Source organism: Ambystoma mexicanum, chromosome 5q (assembly GCF_040938575.1).
Source record: "Ambystoma mexicanum isolate Mex_15411 chromosome 5q, UKY_AmexF1_1, whole genome shotgun sequence".
Taxonomy (NCBI): Eukaryota; Metazoa; Chordata; class Amphibia; order Caudata; family Ambystomatidae; genus Ambystoma; species Ambystoma mexicanum.
In genome coordinates, this window is record NC_090933.1 from 917484769 (window position 1) to 917507284 (window position 22516).

A 22516-nucleotide genomic window follows, 5' to 3' on the forward strand; every position below is an offset into this window, starting at 1 on the left:
CTGTAGGGGTCAAAGTGTCTCTTTACATGCCTAATAATTCTGAAGAATAAAGCGGTAGAAGAAGTAGTCGAGGTTCCAGAACTGTGGTGGTGTATAAACTGTCAGTGGATGTTACATTGAAGTTGGTTGAAGTAGTAGCAGACTGTGGAACAAAGGAGACTCTTCCCACTGTAATAGTAGTAAAAGGGTGGTTGTCAAAAGGAAAGCAACAACCCAAAGAGAAGCAGCCTGATAATAATACTAAATGTACTGCAGAGGTATTAATCAATTGTAAATTCATAGAAAAATAGGTTCACCTGATTTTTGAATTGTGGAAATTAATCTTGGAAAGAAGATGTCTAGGATTACCAATGATGCTATTTTCTTGGCTGAAAATGGAAGGGGATATTTTCAACTGAAAGCTGAAGAAGTGTTACCAGTGGATATTTGTCTAATGAACATTTGTGTTGATTTGAAACTCATAAGAACTGGTTCAAGACTTTTCTTTTCCTTTTTGGTTAAATATTATTTATTCTTTTATGTTGTTAAATGATTTCCTTTGAATGTTTTGTCTACTATGAGGGTCGGTTTGTTAATGTTAGGAGTTATTCCCTTAGCTTTTAAACCAGGTAGGGAATTCCCTGCCAGAGTAGGAATAGCGATGATTTGTTTGCCAATGTTTTTTAAAATAAAATGTATAATCTTGAGTAAAACGCAAGCAGTTGTCTGCCTCGCACTACTGACCCCTCACACTACACAAAATCTTAAACTGTTGGCTTTACCAATGCTTGTTGTTATTGTCCGTTGTAGTAGGCGGGTATTCATTCTGTGTTGTTCACAAACATGTAAAACTGCATCCAATAAATATATTTATTGCCCTTGCAATGAAGTCCATATCGGCACATTGAGAGGAAGCTACTAACATGTCCATTGATCAGTGGTGGGTACAGGAACAGCCGGTGATTTATTTTTTTGGTGGATGGGCGTAAACATTTCCTAATAATGAGTGTAACTGAGTTCGGGCTGGGGTACCCCCACCCAAGAAATTTCTTAGAATAAAGGGTTCACATTTTACAGTAGATTTTCTATGAAAAATTTGGTAGAAATACAATTGACTATCTTTTATGTAGCATAGCAAATGAAATAAATCCAGTGGATTCCAGGACACCAAAGTACACATTTTCAGGATCCCTGTGCCCACAATATAGGCCAGCATTTACACAGAAAGTACCTATTCATGTTGTGTTTCCCCAATAAGGCCATCACTACCACTGTAAGTACACACATGTGTTAGCTTTGCCCAGCATTTCAAATACTGCCATTCTAATTTCTCACACAAAAATGTTGACTTTGCCCAGTAATACCAGTACAGCTACTTGAAGTATACACTCAAGATACACACACGCACGTATATTCACCAGCACAGACATTCATAAAATCACAGACAGACCCACGCGTGTGTAACTGGGATTGCTCTGCACTGCGTAGCTGGCCGTGAAACAGGAGAGGTGCCAACACCCAGATCGTTGATACTACATTGAGTGGTGTAATAATCCATACAAAGCCATTATGTGCATCATTGTTTGATTGTGAAGTAGCAAAGTGGTGCACTGATAACACCGGGGTTTCTATAGCCTTCTACAGAGATCATTCCAAAATCTAGATGATCAAGAATTCAACAGCGGAGGCCACATGCACAGGAGTGGTGACTGCAGAAATTTCAAGATCCACTACAATTGACAAGAAACTACAACAGATACATTTATAAGATCAGGCTAAAAAAAAGACATCTTCAAGTGATAGAAACTCACTGCTCTGAAAAAATAGCAAGAGGTGAACTGGCTCCCACAAGGTTTAAGAATGTGTGTCTTTCCTTCCCTTGATGAGTTGGAACTCAACATTTTTACGACACTTGGTTCAAACCTTTAACTGCTGTTCAAGAAGTCTCTTGGATGTTCTACTAGAACAAGCAGAAATAAGCCCCAGAAAATACTGGAAAGGTGTGGATGCTTTGAAATAGGAAATGGATCAATGGAACATGGGGGCATCTAGTAGTAGCATCTTCAATAAATTGGAGAAATCCCATCAAATGGAATTAAAAATATGTAAAACCATTTCAGGAGATACTACCGACTGGGGAGAATGTACACATTTGCACCATGTTTGCAGTATTACTTGCAATCTGCAAAGAAAAGCACACAGAACATTATTAGCCTCTTCTGCCACCACCTCATTACAATCAAAAGATTCAGAAGTTGCAGGAAGGAGTACCAAGGCAACTTTTTTGAGGAAGTAAGACGCGTTTGCCTGGCAACAAGCAGGAGCAAAAATGTTTCAAATAATCTGAGTGGAAAGAGGGGTGGAAGAAGAAAGAGAAATTGCGTGCATGAAACCGAGATCACAGGCCGAACAGAAAGACAAGAACACCTCACAAGAGGCTAATTCACAAGGTAGCTGTGCATAGCCTGTCTGAATTTGAGCAAGAGTTCTTACAAAATGGACTAACTCACTGTCCCACCACAAACATCAACTGTATGCATACCAAGATTGATTTATGCAAATTTGTTGAAAACTGAACCTCAAAAAATCTTTGCTTTAAACCCAGCCAGCAGAAAGACCACAGCACCAAACAGACTCATGACAGAACCAACATTTATACAATATGCAGTGTCCCATAGAAATGACGTCAATCTGCATGCAAAGTATAACGACATCTGTAGTGATTCGGACATAGGTAGAACTTTTAACCCTTGCACTAGGGTTGTTATTATTATCATTATTAATGTACCTGTTGAGCGTGGACCTAGCTTCGGTGCGCACAGAACGCTTCACATTCATAGAGGGAAAAAATACTGTGAGGGAAACAGAAAAAGGAGCAGGGCGCTAACAGGGGAGGGTTGACAATTGGCAGCATGGGGGGCAAGACAGTGAGTGAGGAGGTTCATGTTCTGAAAAATCCATACAACGCTAACGAGTATTATTGATTTTAAAACATCCTCCTGATGAAGCACATGACTTGTGGGGAAACAGTGTTGAGAGGACTGCCTAATAAAATAAAAAATTGTAAACACCTTATCGGATTATGGAGACATTGTCCTTTACTTTTGCACATCATCAATTACAAGTACAAATATTGATTTGAATGAATGGCTAAACAAACAACTATAGCAAAAGCGATTTTGGAGCGCTAGAATTGTTAATAGCATAGCTTCAATTGTCCTCCAGTTCGGTTTTCATTATTTTGTTACCATGTTTACGGATTAAGTTTGAATGCATGGTTCACTGTGTGATATTGTAATAAAGAATAACAAGGGATGAAAAGCACCCCGTAGTCACGATCTCATTTAAAGGACAACACAACCTCGTCCTCGGGAGTTGCTAGACTTACATCTTGTGTCCAGGCGAAGAAAATGGCAGCTTGCTCCAGTGGTCCAGGTTCACGTCCCGCTTCCTGTGCAGGGAGCTGGGCGTAATGAGGGCAGAAAGGGTGACTGGCTTGCGATCTGGGGATTTCGCTGAAGTGTTTGAATGAGAAGATCAGACCCTTCTGCGCAGTGAACTCGATGATTATCGTGTATTCATGCCTGCTGTGCAGTGATTGACCACTTGTTAAAATGAACAAAGGTCACTGCCAAGCAAACCGGGGTTAAATAGGCCCACATGAATGGAATTCCCCGCGGAAAGGCACTCTTTTCATTTTCGAGCATTTTATGAGCTTTAGGGTCAGTAAAAGGAGCTTTATGGGCACAGCCTTTTATACATCTTTCCCTTGCGCTGGAAGTGTTTCAGTGACATGAACGTAATCTAATTTGAGAATGCTACTTGAAATGTAATGACATTATGTTGGATGCTTTGACACACACCATAGGAGTTTCATGAGGCTTGCTCGGGGAGACCATGTTTGCTTCTTTGGTGTGACCACAAAAGTGATGGGTGGAATGTGTTGTTATTTGGTGTGTGCTGTGGTTGTTATTCTTATTCACTCAAATAAGAAATCCATGATTCGAAGGAGAAACGGAGTGAATTCGGTGCTAGCAAATGTAGGTCAGAGACCAACTTTCAAAGTGAAGTATTGAAATATAATGTAAGCTCTCAGGGTATATTATTCTCAGGGCAATGACTCACGGTCAGTGCTTGTTGTGTCGGTTCTGTATTGTTAAATCGACCACTTTTTTGGGAGTATTTTCTATCAATGAATTTCTTTAAAAAAAACGATGAAACATTTTTAAATATTTGGAGTCAACCAAACTTGCAGTTCCCTGTATGGTAAACACTGCCCAAACCCCGTACCCGCGCCTTTTAACCGTTTACCCCACGCCCCAAATATTTCAAAGAGTTTTTTGATGAAATTGCTTTGAAAAAAAATACTTCGTAAAAATCCCTGCCAATGAAACAGCGGCATACCTCGTGAACATTCCCGGGATGCCAGAGCTCTGTTGCTAGTAGCGTTAAACTGTACATGGGCTTCAAGGTAGAGCTATAAGCTATGAAATACCAGACTCCATGTAAGCAGGGTCGGCCTGGGGCATAACATTGCCTCAGGCACCAGTAGCCCATAGTTGCAAATGGCAATACGTTTCGTTTGTGATATACTGTGTGATAGTACCCAAGGAGAACGGTTTGGTGAAATGTGTTGCAAATTGTGCATTTTAAAGAATATTTGTCCGGTCAGACTGTCAAAACGACTAGCTGCACAGCAGCTCATCAAACTGGCCCACTTTTACTAAATTGGCCACACTAGCATTTTGGGCCCTGATCTTCCTGTATTGCCCTTTTGCCCTATTGGCCAGTCCGAACCTGTATGTAATAATTGTTTCAAGTAGTTTAAGTTACAAAGCATCTGTTTTTGCGACCCCAGCCAAAGAAAGATACGCTCTGCTTCAAGCATTCCCCCAAGGCTGTTTGATAGATCCATGATGTTTCTGAGTAGAAATACCCAAGCCCCTCTTGATTGCACAAAACCACTTAATGTTATGCTGGTTTAGGCTCCGGTATGATTAAAGAAAGATAAATACTCCCCATCATAATTCCTCTATAGTCCTGTTCTAACAGAGTGGTGATCTGAGGCATTACGCCTATTTTCTCTCCTGTGAGGGCTTTTCATTTATACTGACCTTCAGTAGCGGAAACCACATCTCTTTCGGTGCAGGTATTATGTGAAACCCCACACATACCTAGAGCCTTCCTAAATGTGGCTTTATTCCTTTCTTATGGCAATTTTGTATCGCAGAACTTGCCTGCTCAAGATATGTAAACATAGCGTGGAAGCTGGCAACCCATACTGGAAGCTGTAGTGGTACACGCACCACCATTTTGCAACAAACATTTAAATACGCCATCTGCACCTTAGCAAACATATAGTCATTGTTGTCATTACAAGAAAACCCATACCCTTACTGTAAGCCAGTTGGAGACTGCTGGGGCAATCAACAAATATACATCAGCGAGCGGGCACCCTTCTCCCCCAAGACCACCCTGCTGAATGGGAGCAGGGGGGAGAGAGAGGAGGTAAGCCTGCATGCTGCTGCTGAAAGGGAAATTCAAATCCAACATTTTAGATATGGTTTTTATCCCTTGCTGTCCTGCCTAAACTGGTGCTATCTTGCCCAGATGCCTCAAAACACAAGAGACCAACCTGGCTTAAGGTCACAGGATCCTGTGGAGAACCAGGTAACTAGGAAAAGCCTAGTGGGAGAAGAGGGGGTGATCCTGCCTATTTAAAAGCCAGGCAGAGAGATATCAATTTAGTTTGACTTTGAGAAGCAACTGTAGAAGAAGCTGGAGCTGCCAAACCAACCTGAGATGCTGAAGAGAAGCTGCAGTGCGCCATAGGGACAGTTGAGTAAGAGAATGGAAGAACTCCTCAAGACTTCTGGGTATGGCCCATGTAAAAGATCTTATGTAGAAGCCATTTAGACTTTTGTAATCTACCACCCTGCATCCCGATGGGGCAGGGAAAGTCATTGGAACTGCTAGCATTCCAAACGTAGCCTGTATCCGGATAGGGTGGGACTACTGGTATCTCACTATAATCTGAGAAGGCGGAAGGCGTCTGAGAATGGTGAACCCTCTACCTCCTGGAAGTTGAGAAAACACGAATGTAAGCCTAAGAGAAGGGCAAAGAACATACTAATGGAGAGCAGAGGCTAATGCAAGCTCAAGAGATTGCTCAACGCTATTCCTCCTAAACTAGGAGAAGAGGTTTCCGCAAGCATGTAAGACTGGAAAGACTTGTAATTTCCTGAACTCAGAAGGGCTGATGAGAGTACAGCGACAGTGAGGTGTCGCTGACATCTCAAAGGACTTTAAAGCTAAGAAATATACTTACCCAATTACAGCTTCCTAATAAATACTTCAAACTTAAATGCATTTTATGTGCTCATTCGGCAATCCGCCACAAATCCTTGCTTGCAACCTTCATGCTCCCTGATTGTAGGCCACACTGGAAGAAATTATCATCATTGACCAATTCCTGGAATGCGCAACACGCACAAAATAACCAAGTTCACAGGTCTAGAAGTCAGCATTTCTACAAGCATGCGCTCTTGTATATGACCTATCTTGGGGACATTGGATGAGGATCCCCATAGGTTTATTTTAAGGAGAGCATTGATTTGAATCTTGCATTTGCAGGTTAACACCAGGTTAACACCACAGCTCGGCTAAAGGCACAAACCATATGAAGACTCCCGACAGAGCAGTTATTTTGTGTTTGGGATGTATAAAGACTTCCAAAGCTTGAATGCCAAAATTCAGCTATATTCATCAAGGTGTAGTATCATTCTAGCATTAAATGTGAAAATATAGAATATGGACATTTTCTGGGTATCAAATAAACATTTCAATTTCCCTATGATTCAGAAAGGGCTGTAAAAGTGAACACCTATGATGTAGCTAGAGACAAAGAAAAATCATAGGCGATACGATTAAAATTATAGAAAGATCCAGTGTTACTATGACGACACAGTTCTCATTAAATCTATGTGGTAAATGCGGGTGTTGGCACTGTAGAGGTGGAAAAGAACATTCCGCAGACTTGGGAACTGGGGCTCATCCACATTATTCTAAGCACTTGAAGGATTGAAAAATGCATACAGATGTGGAAAAGGGCATACAACAGAAAAGGGGAACTTACTCGTCTTCAGTTATGCAAGCTTTGAAGAAGAGGTAATACGCAAAAACATTAGTGCAGGAACCAATGCCTGGTTCTCTCTGGTCTGCTTTGGCTTTCCTGAGTAGTTTGGGGGAACTCCTTTAGGTACTATGGGAAATGCACCTAAATCATGAAAGGGAAAAGCAATGGCTGACTGGATAAGGATTGTGGATTAACAAAAACTATTTCAGAATTCTATTCTAAGTGGACATCATACCCCAGTCCAAGTTCAGTACCCCACCCTAAATAACAGACATCCAGGTATGCTGCACCATATGGACGTCCTGTTGTTTATCGAGTCTGACTGTATTCAATTCATCCCAGCATGCTTCTTTCTTGACATTGATGTTTTTGGTTTGCCTGCCTGTGTGGTTGTCCTCTGATCTTGGGTCATCCTCGTGTGCTGTGTATATGTGTAACCTTGTATGAGTGCTGTGAGACAGGCATGGTGTTAAGAGAGAGACAGACTCAATGATGTTAGTTTCGAAACCTTCATTTACTAAGGTTCTCGGGTTGGTGTAATGCCTAGCTGGCCCTAACTCTAATGGGATGCTTCCCTTTACTGATGTTTCTAAGAGCCATCGATGTCTAAGAGTCCAAAACAATAGTCCATCTGTGCTTTTCTTGAAATGGTACTTATCCAGTGTGTGCTCCCAGCATAGAAATACTTGATAACCAATATTTTTCATTTTTTAGAGTTCAACACCAGTTTTTCGTGTGATGGTATTTTTGTTTTGATTTTCCATACAAACTCTATTTCCATGTGTTGGTTTCATACATTCAACATAATTTCTCTCTCATCTCCCAACACGTGTTTCCCCACAGTGTTGTCTGTGGTTCATCAGTAGAGATACTGTATATAAATTGAGAAAAGAAAAAGAGGAAAAGGAACATTTTAGAAAGTAGTTGTGTTGACTTTTAAGAATCATATATCATTTAGGGTTTAAGGGATTGGTAAATTGAGATTTAATTAGGCGGATCACTCCCCCTTTATTCCAAAAGTGTCCTCTTAAATGTACTGGAGGGTATTCGTCCTATTTATCTTGATATATTGTTGATGTGAAAAATATTATGCTTCTTGCGACAAGTCTGTGAGAAAAAAAAACAAAGGGTTCAAATAAATATTTGGCCCTTTACGAAGAAGCATTGTTCATATTAAGTGTCCAAATAATGACACCTGTTTTGGAAACGGTGCCTGGTTAGTTTAAGGATATGCCCTGTTTCCCATGTATGGGATGTCTAGCAGGCAATCGTAATATCATTAGTAACCTAGTTGATATGACTGAAGCTTTAAAGTTAGCAACATAATATAAATCCCTAAAGTTAGTACCTCTTAGCTTGTCCTTCTGCTGTCAGGTCCGATTGCCTTTCATTCCACGCCAGGATCTGTGTTTGAGAGTACTCATTTCCGCTTCCGCTTTTATACTCTGCGGAAGTTATTCTATTGATGTCATCACGTATCTAAACGTGATGACGTTTTATGTTCAAAAACTTGTGGCGGCCATTTTGGAGTGAGTAAGGTGGTCACAAATAGTCTTAAATGGCTAAATAGGTGGTCTCTCGGGCAAATAATGGTATCTAAATACAATTACAATATTGTTTTTGTTGCATTGCAAACAGATACCCTACAGGTGATCTGGGTGCAAGCAAATATAGTTGTTTAGTTTTAAGATTTTTGTGAAGTGTCTACATGTTGTGATAGAGTTTAGAAAGGATAGACAAAAGGTAGAACCATATGGACAAAATAATTTTTTCAAAAATAAAAATAGAAGTTATAAATTGAAGATTGTAAATTAAAGTGAATTTTGAAAACTGGTAAATTGCTTCAGATGATTACCAGACAGTGCACATATTAAAAAAATAATTTTCATACAGTGCATTGATAAACAGTCAAAGTAAACATATATACAGTCCTTTAGTTGTATTTACATCTAATTCTAAAGCCAATAGGCCATTTCATGTTCCATGTTTAGACCTGATTGGCATGTGTCTAGAGAACAAATCCATTTAGCTTCTCTTGTACGTAATAAAAGTTCTCAATGTCTGCCTCTTTCAAGTGGATCCACTTTTTCTAAGCCCAAGAATTTGATATCTTTGATATGTGACAAATGATGTTCTTGGCTGAAGTGTGTTGCCAAAGGGTATCTCACAACAACATTTCTGATGGCTCTCAAATGTTCTAGTAGACAAATCTTCATAGCCCTTATGGTGCTTCCTACATATTTCTTGCCGCAGATACAAATGATGGCATAAATAAAAAAAATGGTTACAATGAATTTATTGTTTAATCTTCTGCTTGTTTCCATTTGGTAAATCTATATATTTTACTCCATTGAGTATTTGAGCACAAATTGTACAGTTGCCACATTTGTACATTCCTGTTGGTGCCGACACATTCAAAAAAAATTTTAAATTGTAGTTCTTTTCTTCTTTAAGGTGACTTGGGCTTAGTTTCTGTTTCAAAGTGGGGGCTTTCCGAAAGACCATCATGGGTTTTTCTTCTATGTTTTTTGAGTGCTTCGTCTGTTTGTAAGATGTTCCAGTGTTTCCTCAGACCTTTTTTCAAAATTTATACTTCACCATTATAGGTGGTGATAAAATTGACTTTTCTTTGTTTATTGGTTACTTTTCGTTTGTTGATCAATAGGCTATTTGTAGATATTTTCTAAGCTTTTCTTATCACTTGATCTAGATCATCTGCTCGGTAACCTCTTTGGGTGAATTCTTCTTTGAGATTCAGTAGATGTTCTTGAAATCTTTCTTCTGTACTGCAGTTTAGGTTTATTCTTAGTATTTCCCCACAAGGGATATTCTTGATAATGTGTTTAACATGATTACTTTCTGTACTTTCTGCGTGTAACACATTATTGACCACTGTGAGTTTGATGACTAGGTCTGTTAATCTTTTCCCCATCCATGTAAAGTTTTAGGTCCAAAAATGCAATTGTATCTGGGCTAATTTTGTCTGTAAATTTAATATTGTAGTTATTTGTATTCAGATGTTTAATATATTCTTGCAATATATTCTGTTTTGCCTCCATTCCATATCATTAATACGTCACCTATGTAACGACCCCAGTATTCAATGTAAGCTCAAAATGTCCCATGAACAGGTTAGCATATGCACCCATTGCCGTGCCCTGTTCCTGTTTATAAATTACTTTGTTGAACATGAAGATATTATTAGTACGTATAATATGTAACATTGCCAGAATCATGTTATTTTGCTGTACAAATGAGAGAGATCTAGTCTTCAGAAAGAAGGCAGTGGTTTCCAAGCCCTTTAAGTGATGGATACTGGTGTACAGTGACACCACATCTAGAGTAACACATAAAATGTCCTTTTCCCAAGGTATTGATTCCATCTGTTGAATAACAAGTTTGGTATCCCTTAAGTATTAAGCTAATCCTGTTGTGAGCGGCTGTAGATGTAGATAAATATACTGTGAGATCTTCTCTGTGAGTGATCCTATCCCATTGATTATGGGCCTGCAGGGTGGAAAGGTGTCAGAGGTTTTTTGTATTTTCAGTAAGAAGTAAATGATGGACATTACTGGTTGTGTATTGTCCATATATGCTGATTCCTCTTCTGACAATAGGCCTAGTTCTTCCCAGTTTTTGACCATTTGGTGCCATTGCATCTGTAGTTCTTTGAGTGGATTGTTTTGTAATGTGGAATAACATTTGGTGTCACTTAGTTGTTTTTTTCCCTCTGCAATGTAATCAGATCTTTGCATAAGCACAGTATTACTGCGTTTATCTTCCGATTTGATTACTGTCTGTTGATTTTTTACAAGTTCCTCTTTTGCTTTTTCTCTGCTATTGACAAGTTGTGATTCATTTTGGATGATTTGTTCTTCAGATAGTTGCGTCTTAAGTCATTACTGACAGCCTTTTGAAAAATATCAATAACATTATTTTCCATCGAAGTTGGTATGAATTTGGATTTTAGTTTCAAATGTGATTCTTCCGTTTGATATGAGTCTATATTTTGTTCTTCCATGAACATTTCTGTTGTATAATTTTCCTCAGTCAGATTAATGTTAACTGTGCCTTCAACTAATTCCACAGTCAGTACTGAGATATCTTGCTCATTATGTTCTTTAGCTTTTTTAGGAATTTCAGCAAAGTATTTTTTCAATTTTAGCTTCCTGCAGAATTTGACCAGGTCAACTTGTGTATGAAAGTAATTAGCCTTGTTTGTGGGTAATCAGTAATCAGTGAAGAAAACAAAATTGGTTGGGAGGCACTACGAACTAGAAGTAAAATTCACTATAGGTAAATTACCCCTTGGGGTCTTGGGTGCTATGTATGATTTAAGTATATAGTACTTCAGGTGCAGCAGGGAGAAGCTCGAGGCCACTCTATGTTCAAAATACTGAAGAACAAGACACACACCGACCATTGCCAGCCGGTAACCCTGCGCTGCACTCCTAACGGGAACTAGTCCCAAGTGGTAATTCTGCCTTGCAGAGACTAAAGACTCCCACGTGGGAATATTTGTTCAACAAGGGTCAATCTCAACAGTCTTCAAAGTGGTGTAATTGACTTTATCTAATGTTCAAATAGCAAACAGGGTACATTCGGCTCTGTCTAGCTGTTAACCTACAAACTAGAATCAATCTGGCTGAGAGCAAACAGACATAAAACAGACCCGATTGTCATTATATCGTCACATAAACAGATTTAATTTACACCACACTAATGCCTTGGAAGTGCGCGAAAAACTAATTCGATTCACAGATTAGTTCATACAAGTCAATTTATCATTCAAAAACAAAGGATAGAGTTTCAATTGAGCTAAAAGAACGCTCTAAACAAACCGTGTGTGGTAGAGAACAAAAGTAAAGTACACTTTATCTCAGCTAAGCCGATAAGGCAATACATATACAGGGTAGTTGTCACATTTGTGTTTCCCTGCTTCTGAACAATTACATTCGCTCTGCTCAGAAGTTTTCCTAAAGACACTCCTATTGAGTAATCAGTGCCAACGCGTTTCGGATGATTGGAAATCCATCTTCAGGGCAGGACGTGTTTTAGTTTCAACAAAATTCGGTTGGGATTCCTACAAGGTAAAAGGATACACTCATTAGATTATATAGTTTAAGAAACTCGATAGGTAACCCTCATGAATGGAGATACACTAACCTGCTTTTCTTGATAAGCAGAGATGATTCATGGTCACCTGTGTGATTATAGTGACACTGCATGCAGTTTATAAGTGTTAGATCCTGGGTGCAGAGTCATGCTCTAGAGTGCTGTTAATGTAATTCATAATGACTCACCTGGTCGAAAGACCCAAATGTCTCGCTGGGTGCAATGGCAGTATCGGGCTGTGGCTCCAATAATGAGCAACTGGAGGCATGGAGAAAGAAGGGGTAATATTAATTCATATGCTCCCAAGCCAGAAGGCTGTGTGAGTCTGTAGCTTTAGTGTGGGTTTTTAACCGCTATTTTCGAATCAGTGCTAGTTACACACAGATATTAAAGTAAATCACAGTTCAGCGATCGTGATCATAGACTATCGGTAAATGCTTGCATTTCCTTGTAACTTACTTGGTTAAGAATTACCCACGGGACGCCAAACGAAGCCGCCCATTACAAGGACGCGCTGCACGGCTCTCCCAAGCAACATAGGTTGCCATGGGAGCAGACGCGCACGCGCGTCCCTGTGCGGGGCGCCATCTTGGTGTGGGACACCGTATCACGGGCGCAATCGTAATGCGTGAAGTGAACGTGTCTCTATTTGATCTTTTGCTATGGCCCAACTGGGTCATGCATTGTCTAACGGTCTAGTTGGTCCAACCACAAGCTGTATGTAGCAGCCAAACTCATGAGGCATATACTGAGTGCAAACGCGGTGCTGCGCGTGCGTGCCACAGCTACTGTTGCTAGGGACGCGCACGGGGCATGCGCCGCATTGTCATTCTCATGCAGTATATTCACATACCATCCCTGATCTGGAGGGGGAAAGTGCATGTGTGCCGAACAACGTTCGGGTAAGAGTGTCTTGGTTACTAATAACCCCCTATAGTGTAATGAGGCAATTAGATCTGCTAGACATAGTCTAGTGGACGTGCTAAGTGGGGAGGGATTTTGTTTAAGCATATAAGGGCCAGAATTATACAAGGATTAAGAGAGAGGCTGGGGGAGGGGCAATACGGCAGTAAAGAACTGCTTAGTGGCCCTACCACCCGCTGGATTACAAATGAGTAACAGTAGACATCGAGGGGTCGATGCCTAGGCATACGCCTGCATCGCACCCTCATAGACTGTCATTATGGTTGTCAAGTGGTTGTCAACAATTATTTGGTTAGTTAGTTTCGTGAATCCCAACTCTCCAATGCACCTTGGGTTATGGACTTCGCAGTAATCAGTATTCAAATCTGCTAGAGGATTCAACTGGACTCTCGGGTGATATGCCGTTCACATTCTTGAATGAGTTATACAGTTGCTTGAAAGTCACATTCCATCACCAGACAACAGGCCAATCATGTAACAAAGTTATTCAATAAAAGTAACATTAAAGGCTCCTGGTGCCAAACCAGTTCACATTCTGCAGGATCACAGCCTGAATCAAACCCTTGAGTTGTTTATACAGGGGTCTATATGAAAGCCCTACACACTAACTAGTGTATATTGAGGATCAATAGTATTACACACTCTTGTTCAGACGTATGATATATCAACAAGTTATTTATAGGCATTACATTGTTAAAAACACTGTTAAAAGCACACATAAAACAAGATCGACATGGAATATATTAGAGAAAACACATTAAGTCAAATTCACAATTCATGCCCCTTGGGCTAAGGCAATCCAATAGGTCTATCCAAATAATCTCCCTCTGGAGTAGTCTCTTTTGTACATGTCCCCCTCTCGGACCTAGTTTGACTTGTTCTAAAATCATACATTTCAATTGGGCAATTGAATGTCTTGCTGCCACAAAGTGCATTGCCACAGGTGATCTCAGATTTTTGGTCCGAATGTTGGACTTATGCTCAGTCCAGCACAGTTTTGCCTTTCTTATAGTGATCCCTACGTAATAATAGCTGCAGGGGCACTTGAGAGTGTAGAGTACATTTGTTGAATCACAGGTGCAGGAATGTTTGAGTACAATGGGTTTGCCTGTGTGCGGGTGCGAGATTATATTGCCTGGTGATGTTGCTGCAATGTTGACAGTTATGACATGGTTGAGTACCTTTGTGTTTTATTTGTGCACTATGAGTCGTAGGCAGGTCTGCTCTGACAAAACTGTTCCTTAAAGCATTGCTGTTTCTGTAGGCAAAAATCGGAAGGTGTTGGAAGAGAGGTTGTGTCTGTGGGTCCATGTGCAACATTGGCCAGTTTCTTTGGATGATGCTCCTGATTTTCTTGCTCTGTGGTAACATACACCATGGAATCATCTTTCTTGGTGTTCTTGGGTGTGAGCAAGGTATCCCTTTCGATTGTTGCCACTTCTCAATTTGTGATAGTTTGGTGGAATTATATCCTCTCTCTCTGAATTTATGACATAGAGATGCTGACTTTCTCTGATATTCTGTGCTTTCCGAAATATTCCTCCGGTAACGTAAGAACTGGCTTAAAGGAATGCTGTCAATCGTCCTCCGAGGATGGATACTTGTTGCCAGTAAAAGGCTGTTTCTATCCGTAGCTTTAGTGAAAATTCTTGTCTCCAGACGGTTTTCTTTAACATAGATTTCAACATCCAAGAAGTTGATCAATGTTTTGCCCGTCTGGGTAGTGAATTTGATCCTCGGGTGCATAGCATTCATCATGGTAAAGAATTCCTTCAATTCATCATCTGGGCCTGACCAGATGCTGAACACATCATCAATATATCTTACAAAGATGGTCAGATGACGTAACCACCTCGCAGATGTCAGAATGTGGTGTTCTTCCAGATGGTACATGTATATATTTGCATATGCTGGGGCCATCGCGGCCCCCATGCTGGTCCCTGAGACTTGAAGATAGAATTTGTCTTTGAATCGAAAGAAATTATTCATCAGCACCAATTTGAGCAGTGTCAATACAAATAATCTGTCGCCTTGACAGTTATCGCTCCTTAGAAGTAGCCATTCCACTGCTTCTAGTCCAGCCTTGTATACGATGTTGGTGTAGAGAGAGGTCACATCCATAGTAAAGCGTGTATGCCTTGTGTTAACAAATTCAACTTCCTTCAGTTTTGTTAAGAAGTGGGTAGTATCCTTAATGTAAGTTGGGGTTTCTTGTATGAGAGGTTGTAGGATTTTATCCAAATACTTCGCCAATGGCTCCAATATGCTCTCAGTTGCCGCTATGATGGGCCAGTCGGGGGGATCTGTTAGTCTTTTATGAATCTTCGGGAGAATATATATCACCGGAGTAATGGGATGCGTCTTTTCTAGGAATCTACGTGTCTTCTCAGAGTTCACCTCTCTTGCTTCAGCCTCATCCAATACTTCCTTGATCAGATCTCTAACTTGTTCCGTAGGATTGTAGTCAATCTCTTGATATGTTTCTCGATCCATCAGTTGTCGTTCGATTTCTGCTATGTATTACACTTTGTCCATCAGGACTAGGGCTCCCCCCTTGTCTGCTGGTTTGAAAAGGATCTCATTATTATCGAGTAGTTTTTTAAGGGTTTGACGTTCACCCATAGTGAAGTTCCCTCTCTCCTTTGTTCTGAAAGAAATTTTCTTGAATTGGTCCAAAACAGTTTTTTCAAAGACCGCCAGCACATGGTTGCTCAGTAATCAGTCCCTTCTTTAGTACAGTTGTAAGTGTATCATTTATTGGATGCCCTGATAGGTTGAGAACAAGATTTACTTGTTCCCTTTTCCTTGAGACCTTGTTTGCATGACCTTTTGTCCTCTGCCTCTGTTTGTTCGATCCTTCTCTTTTTACCCTCTTGTTTTTGTGGAACTTATTGATATATTTCCGTTTGGGTTTCATCTTGTTCCCATTTTGGTTATAGCCCCCTGTTGAGAATTTGATTTTGTTATTGATTTGTGTCTTCGAAATTCTTCTAAAAAAGAGAATTCCTGAGTGTTGCTGGAGGTACTTGGTGTTTCATCAATATCTTTCTCAGGTTCAATATCTGTTTCTGTGTCAGATGATTGCGTTGTAGTACCCACGTTGGTTGCTCAGATTACTTTCGGCTTGAATCGAAGGTTGGCCTTTATGTCATATTTTCTTTGATTAGTGTACACCCTTCCTATTTTGAAGTCTATTTAATCTCTGATGAAAGTCTTCTGTTTTTTAATGTTCACTTCCTCTGTGAATCTTGTTGGTCATCTAGAGTTTGGTAGTTTTTGAAAATTAATTCTGGAAGATTCAATTTTTCTATCCTCTCTTTTAAATGTTTGATTTCTTCTAGTGACCTTTCATGTGCCGTTCCTGCCTGGTTGATGATTCTAAGCATCATATCTTTAGAGGTTTGCGTGAGTAATGTTTCCCATTCTTGCAATGCCTCTGTGTCCTCTTCCTCGAATGATGGAAAGATACAGATCCGGACATCATACCCCAGTCCAAGTTCAGTTCCCCTCCCTAAATAACAGACATCCAGGTATGCTGTACCATATGGACTTCCTGTTGTTTACAGAGTCTTAGTGTATTTGATTAATCCCAGCATGCTTCTTTCTTGACATTGATGTTTTTGGTTTGCCTGCTTGCGTGGTTGTCCTCTGATCTTGGGTCATCCTCATGTGCTGTGTATATTGTACGAGTGCTGTGAGACAGGCATTGTGTTAAGAGAGGGAGAGACTCAATGATGTTAGTTTCAAAACCAAGATTCTTGGGTTGGTATAATGCCTAGCTGGCCCCAACTTCAATGGGATGATTCCCTTTACTGATGTTTCTTAGGGCCGTCAATGTCCAAGAGTCCAAAACAATAGTCCATCTGTGTCTAAACCTATGCTTGTCCTCACTCTTTAAAAAAATGTCATGAAGTCTTCCAAAAGGTAAAATAGTGGTACAACAGAAAATAGGAAACCAAGGTTGGTTTCAGGTGACTTTCTCACCAGGCATGCAGTGGTCAACTTCACAAAAATGTGTTCAATCAACAAAGGGCTGTTCATCAGACCTTCTCCATAGTTCTTGTCTTACACTTTCAAATGTCTTAAGCTCCTTGGGATTCCCTTCCCCAAGCTTTAGCCCTTCCAATTTCCAGAACACAATCAAGAGAAATATACACAGTTCCTTTTCAAGCTCCTGTTGGTTCCACTCCCCAAGCTTTAACACCTTTAGCATCAAAACCAATAAGCACTCTGCTTCTCTTGGACTCAAACACAAGTTCAGCTGTCACAAACTAATAGGTGTTCCACTTTGTTAGGCCTTTCAGGGTTTCCCCTTCCCCAAGCTCAGGCCCCCCTTGGATTCAAACACAAGTTAATTTGTTAGGATGTACCTTTCCTTGTATATTCAGTTCTTTCATACACACTTCACATGTGGAGTACAATCATAGACTTTTGAAGCTGCCAGGTTCTTTGCTTCTCCTGAGCATGAGCACTCTGATCGGTAACCCCTCTGTTTATTCTTTGCTCTTTCCTTTTAACCTCTCCCCTTCAGGTGCTTCCTACACCCCTTTCTTGCTGTCTCTTGTTTCTGTTATTTTCTCATGCGCTCTTGCATCGTCCTCTGCTTTGTTCTATCTGTATTGTACCTCCTGTACACTTTCCTTTCATTAACGTGCACACTTGCACCTGATTAATGTGCACACGTGCACCTGTTCATTATCTTCCCGTGCTTCTGCACACTTTACATACTTTCCTTTCCTTAACGTGCACCCTTGCACCTGTTAGTCTTCTTCCTGTGTCTCTGCACACTTTTACACTCATTAAATTGCCTCTGCACACTTTTACACTCATTAAATGTCTTTATGTTCCCTCTGCGCCGCTAGCGCCTTTCTTCTTTCTGCTTTCCTTAAAAGGCTTTCTTAAGCTTCCTCTCGCCTTCCGCTCCATGCCGCTTTATAAACTTTCTCTGTGTTCCATGCCATGCTGTTTTACAAACTGTGTCTTTCTCCGGCTCCATTCCAATCAACCGCACACTCCCGAGTTCTCTCACTGACATGAAACTCACTGGGCAGTGTCGCATTGATGAGCGGATTCTCTGAATACACAGGGTTGAGGTCAGGGTCTCGCCACCTGCCCATAAGATACCCTTGGGACAGGCACCAGTCCCAAGAGAAGAAGCATTTCACCGGACCCCAATAGCAGGATGCAGGCTGCCTTGCTTCGGCTCCTTGGAGGCATAGCTCCCTAGCCACGCCGCAGCCCCTCACAAACACCGGGCCAGCGTCTTAGCACACCGTTCTCCTCCATGCCTCAGGTCCTGTTGCTCTCTGCTCCTTTGCCTCTCTGGTCCGGACAATATCCCCAGCTCGCTCTCTCCTCTGTGAAAAACCACACCTTTTATATTTGAATAAATAGTCAAGTGGAGTGAGGTGTGAGTGCTCATTATCAAATGCCTGACTCTATTAGTGGAATAACTGGTGTTCTTTCTATAGTAGGTTTCCCTTACTTTCCCCAAGTTGTTTTGATGGGTAATCTTCACTGATCCTAGTTGCATCCTCCACGTCTCAGTATTTGCTGGAAATGGCCAGGGGGAGATGGGGTGAGATTGCAAATACCCCATGAAGGCTGAGGGAGAGTAGGTTGGGGTATTATTGGGAATGGGGGAATACCATGTTTTGTCCTTGGGTAACCTCCTCCCAATCCCTCGTGACCCTCCACTCGGTTGATCTTCCCTCGCTTGTCACCCCCAGGGCCGGGATCCAAAAGTGATGGCACTTCCCTGGCCACCTGAATGGAGGATCCTGAAGGAGTAGGTGGGAGAATACCGCCAGGTTTCTAACAGTGCCCAAAGCCTTTGGGGATACTCCAGCAATAACATAACATAGGGGCCCCATTCGAGCCGATGCATCAAGCTCCGCTCAAGTTTCTGTCTTGGAAGACACCTTTCCGCATGCCCATCATCTCTCCCAGGAGAGTTGGTGAGATCCATGCCCTGCCCTGCAAGCAGCCTTACTTGACTTTCCACGAGACAAGGGTGGTGCTGCAGACGCACCCCTCCTTCATGCCCAAGGTTCCGTCGGAATTTCATCTCAAGGAGACCTTGGTGTTGTGTTTTTTCCGACGCCTTTGTCGTCAGCTGAAAGGACTTTGCACTCGCTGGATGTGGCTCGAGTGCTGAAGTTTTATGTGGCCCGCACAAAGAGTTTCCGGACGATTTCTCAGCGTTTTTGTGCACTTTGGTCCTGTGAACCATGGGGAAGGCCTTGTCCAAGGTTTCCATTTCCAGTGGGCTCTCTGGCTGCATCACTCATTGTCACCGGTTGGCAAACCGACAGCTGCCTGGCTGTCCGAGAGCCCATTGTACCAGAGCGATCGCTGTAACGATGGTGTTCCTGTCTTGTGTGCTCCTGCTGGACATCTGCAGGGCTGCTACGTGGAGGTTTACACACACCTTCATGAAATTCTACTGCTGTAACAGGGATTCCAGGGAGGAGTCCAGAGTCGGCTAGGCAGTGCTATGCAACCTGTTCGCTTGAAGGTGAGCCTGGTGAGGAGGTGAGAGTAATTGCTTCGGTTGAGCTTTGCCACCTCCTGTGGTTGTGTATCTATGTACTGCTATGTATTCTTTATTCATGAACATGTGAATCCATGCCAAACCCCTTGCTGGAGAAGGAACAAGTTGCTTACTTGTAACTGTTGTTCTCCAGCATGGGTCTGGCATGGATTAACATGCAAACCCTCCCCCCTGCCCCTCTGCGGCTCTTCTTGGTCATACTGCCACTTTACGTGCTACCAAATCTGAAGATGGATGCCAGAGGAGGGAATTAGGGAGAGGGAAGCCATTGGCTGGGGGCAGTATGACCCAGAACCCAGTGATTGGTTTATAGGAGAAAGACATTTTATAAACGAAAGTGAAACTGTTTTTTCTTTCCCGAGGATTCCCAGCCTGACGACGGGGAATATTCATGAGCATGTGATTCCATGCCAGACCCATGCTGGAGAACAACAGGTACAGGTAAGTAACTTGTTCACAGTGTGTACATGACGCCACAGAATTTGCACATGATAGACGCAGAAACCCCATACACTTGTCCGAGATCGAGGGCAAATCCACAGATTTTTGGCACATGGTCTGGGTATGCCCATATATTGTACGCTATTGGCAGGCCGTGATAGAGAAGGTCAATGACTTGTTTGGAAGACAACTGGAATGTACTCCTCGATTATGCGTATTGGGCCTTCTGCTGGGGGGCAAAGGAAAGGAAACACTAAAAAAAAATAGCTACTTTTATAGTGGTTCTAGCGAAACGCTGCATATCTTTAACATGGAACAACTCCAAGGACCCTCTGCTACAACTATGGTCCCAAGATATATTGAAGTGTGCCGTGGCGGGAAAGGCCATAATGAGGGAGCAGAGGAAAGAGGAGGACTCTGATGCCCTGGACCTGCAGTGGGGCACTCTCCTAAACAATCTTAAAACCTCGCCAGACGATCTCCCTGTGAGGGAAGGAATGTGAGAACATTGAGATAGGGCACAACATGACCCATGGACACATCTCAGAACTTAAAGCAACAAAGAAATAGAACTGACCCATAAGTTGTAGAGATCAGATACAACTGTGCAATTTGTGAGTTGGAAAGGGGGGAGGAGAGTATCGGGGGAGGGGGAGGAGGGAGAGAGGCGGGAAAGGGAAAACAGGTTTTAGGGAGGATGATAACTTTAAGCAGAAATTGAGTACTGAGGGTGGGGGGGGCAGGGGCGGTCAGGGAGTGAATGGGCCAAAAAAATGAAATACATTTGTTGTTGACATGTTTTATTCAAAATTCAATAAACACATTTCCAACGCGTTTCCTGTCGGAACGCCCTGGGGTTACCACTTCTGCTGGGATAACTCACTGGTATCTCCTGGCGTCTCAGACCTGTAGTACTTTGCAGCGGCACAGTCTTGTCGAGAATTGCTTTGGTAACCTGTCAAACCCTTTCTCAGCTTCTCTGCCAGCCTCCTGGTTCCTCGCTTGTAAGATTGCTGCTGTTTAGTGTGACAGCTTCGTGGACAACCTTAGCAATACTTCACTAGAGCCTGTCAGTCTCTGTTGGGTATCCCGTCACTCCAGTATGTCGGAGTGACAAGCAGCAGTCCAGGAGCCCGCCTTCTTCAGCCGGACTCACTCCTGTGCGTCGGCCCCTCTCCGCTTCCCGCTGCAGCCCAATCCAACTTCTCCTCCAGCTTCTCTCGTCTGCTGGTGTTTCCCTGATTTAATTAGCCGGCGCTGTTGAGAGAATAAATAACAACTAGACTGCACCTTACTCTTGATATTACTGTCGATCCTCATTGGGTCTTTACTCCTCTTCTTCGTCCCAGTGTTAAAGCATTCTGGGAATTGGAGTCCAAAGGATTACCGTTATGTTTTAAGTTCTTTTGTTGACCACTTTTATTTATATAACAATCATCATCAACATCAGATGTCAGATGAGTTTTAGAGAGGTTGTGCACGTGTGAAGGATGAATAAAGTTCTGCTTAAGATGTTTAACAGAAGTATGTTTTAAGACCTTACAATTAAAGTGTTCTGAATAATGACAGCAGGCCATTAGAAACTCTGGGATTAGAGTTTCTTCTTCACAGTCAAGGGAAGAATACCATGTCTCTCCTGTCAGAGCCATCACCTCTCCACGACAGCCATCTCCTCCCATGTGATCCACCCTCAGAGTACCATCCCCAGGGTCAGGATCAGGTAGCGGCTCAATTCCCTTGGCCACATGTTAGGAGACTTTAGGCTGGGGATTAGTGATGACGCCACAGGATTCATTACACCAAGCACTAATTTGATACGTTCTGCTAATTCATCATTATTTAATATTGGTGCACAGTCAGAGAAGGAAGAAACTTCATATGGAGAGTTTTTGGAGATCAGTGTAATCTGGTTTTCACATGCATTTAACCACGTTGGTGTTTCAATAATTAACAATGTAATATATATTTTCAGAATTATGAGTTAAAAGTTGAAGTATGATTTATATATTATTTTGATTTTTATTTTTGCAGCTATCTGAGGACGATCCAAAGGATCGAATGGTGTCCATGTTGTAGCTCACTACTTCAAATAACACTGCCAAATCAAAGCATGACATATAAGCATTAAGTGAATGCAAAAAATAAAAACACAGAATTTGAACAATTCATAAGATATTGGAATTTCTTGAAAAAGGAAGGTGGTCATACACCAGTAAAGAAAAAAAACATCTCATTGCGCTGCAGGTTTTTTTGCTGTTTGTACTACAGTCATACTATTGTGGAGTCCCTGCTTTTACACGTGGAGGGACAATTCCTCCAGCTAGAGTGTGTTCTAAAATTGAATTATTTATATTGTACATAATGTGAAC

At 41.7% G+C, this 22516-nt stretch overlaps 1 protein-coding gene across 9 annotated transcripts in view; it reads left to right on the forward strand.

The window, feature by feature from the left end:
- VPS13B (vacuolar protein sorting 13 homolog B) overlaps positions 1-22516 on the forward strand; it is a 3421660-nt gene that overhangs the window by 1718410 nt on the left and 1680734 nt on the right. Inside the window, exon 22 of one of the 9 annotated variants that reach the window (XM_069621430.1) lies at positions 22179-22318. The exons of the other annotated variants lie outside the window; for them this stretch is intronic. Coding sequence (XP_069477531.1) covers positions 22179-22186 — 8 coding nt within the window. The 3' untranslated portion in view covers positions 22187-22318. Of the gene's footprint in view, positions 1-22178; positions 22319-22516 lie in introns of those variants that run through there. 9 annotated transcript variants of the gene reach the window in all.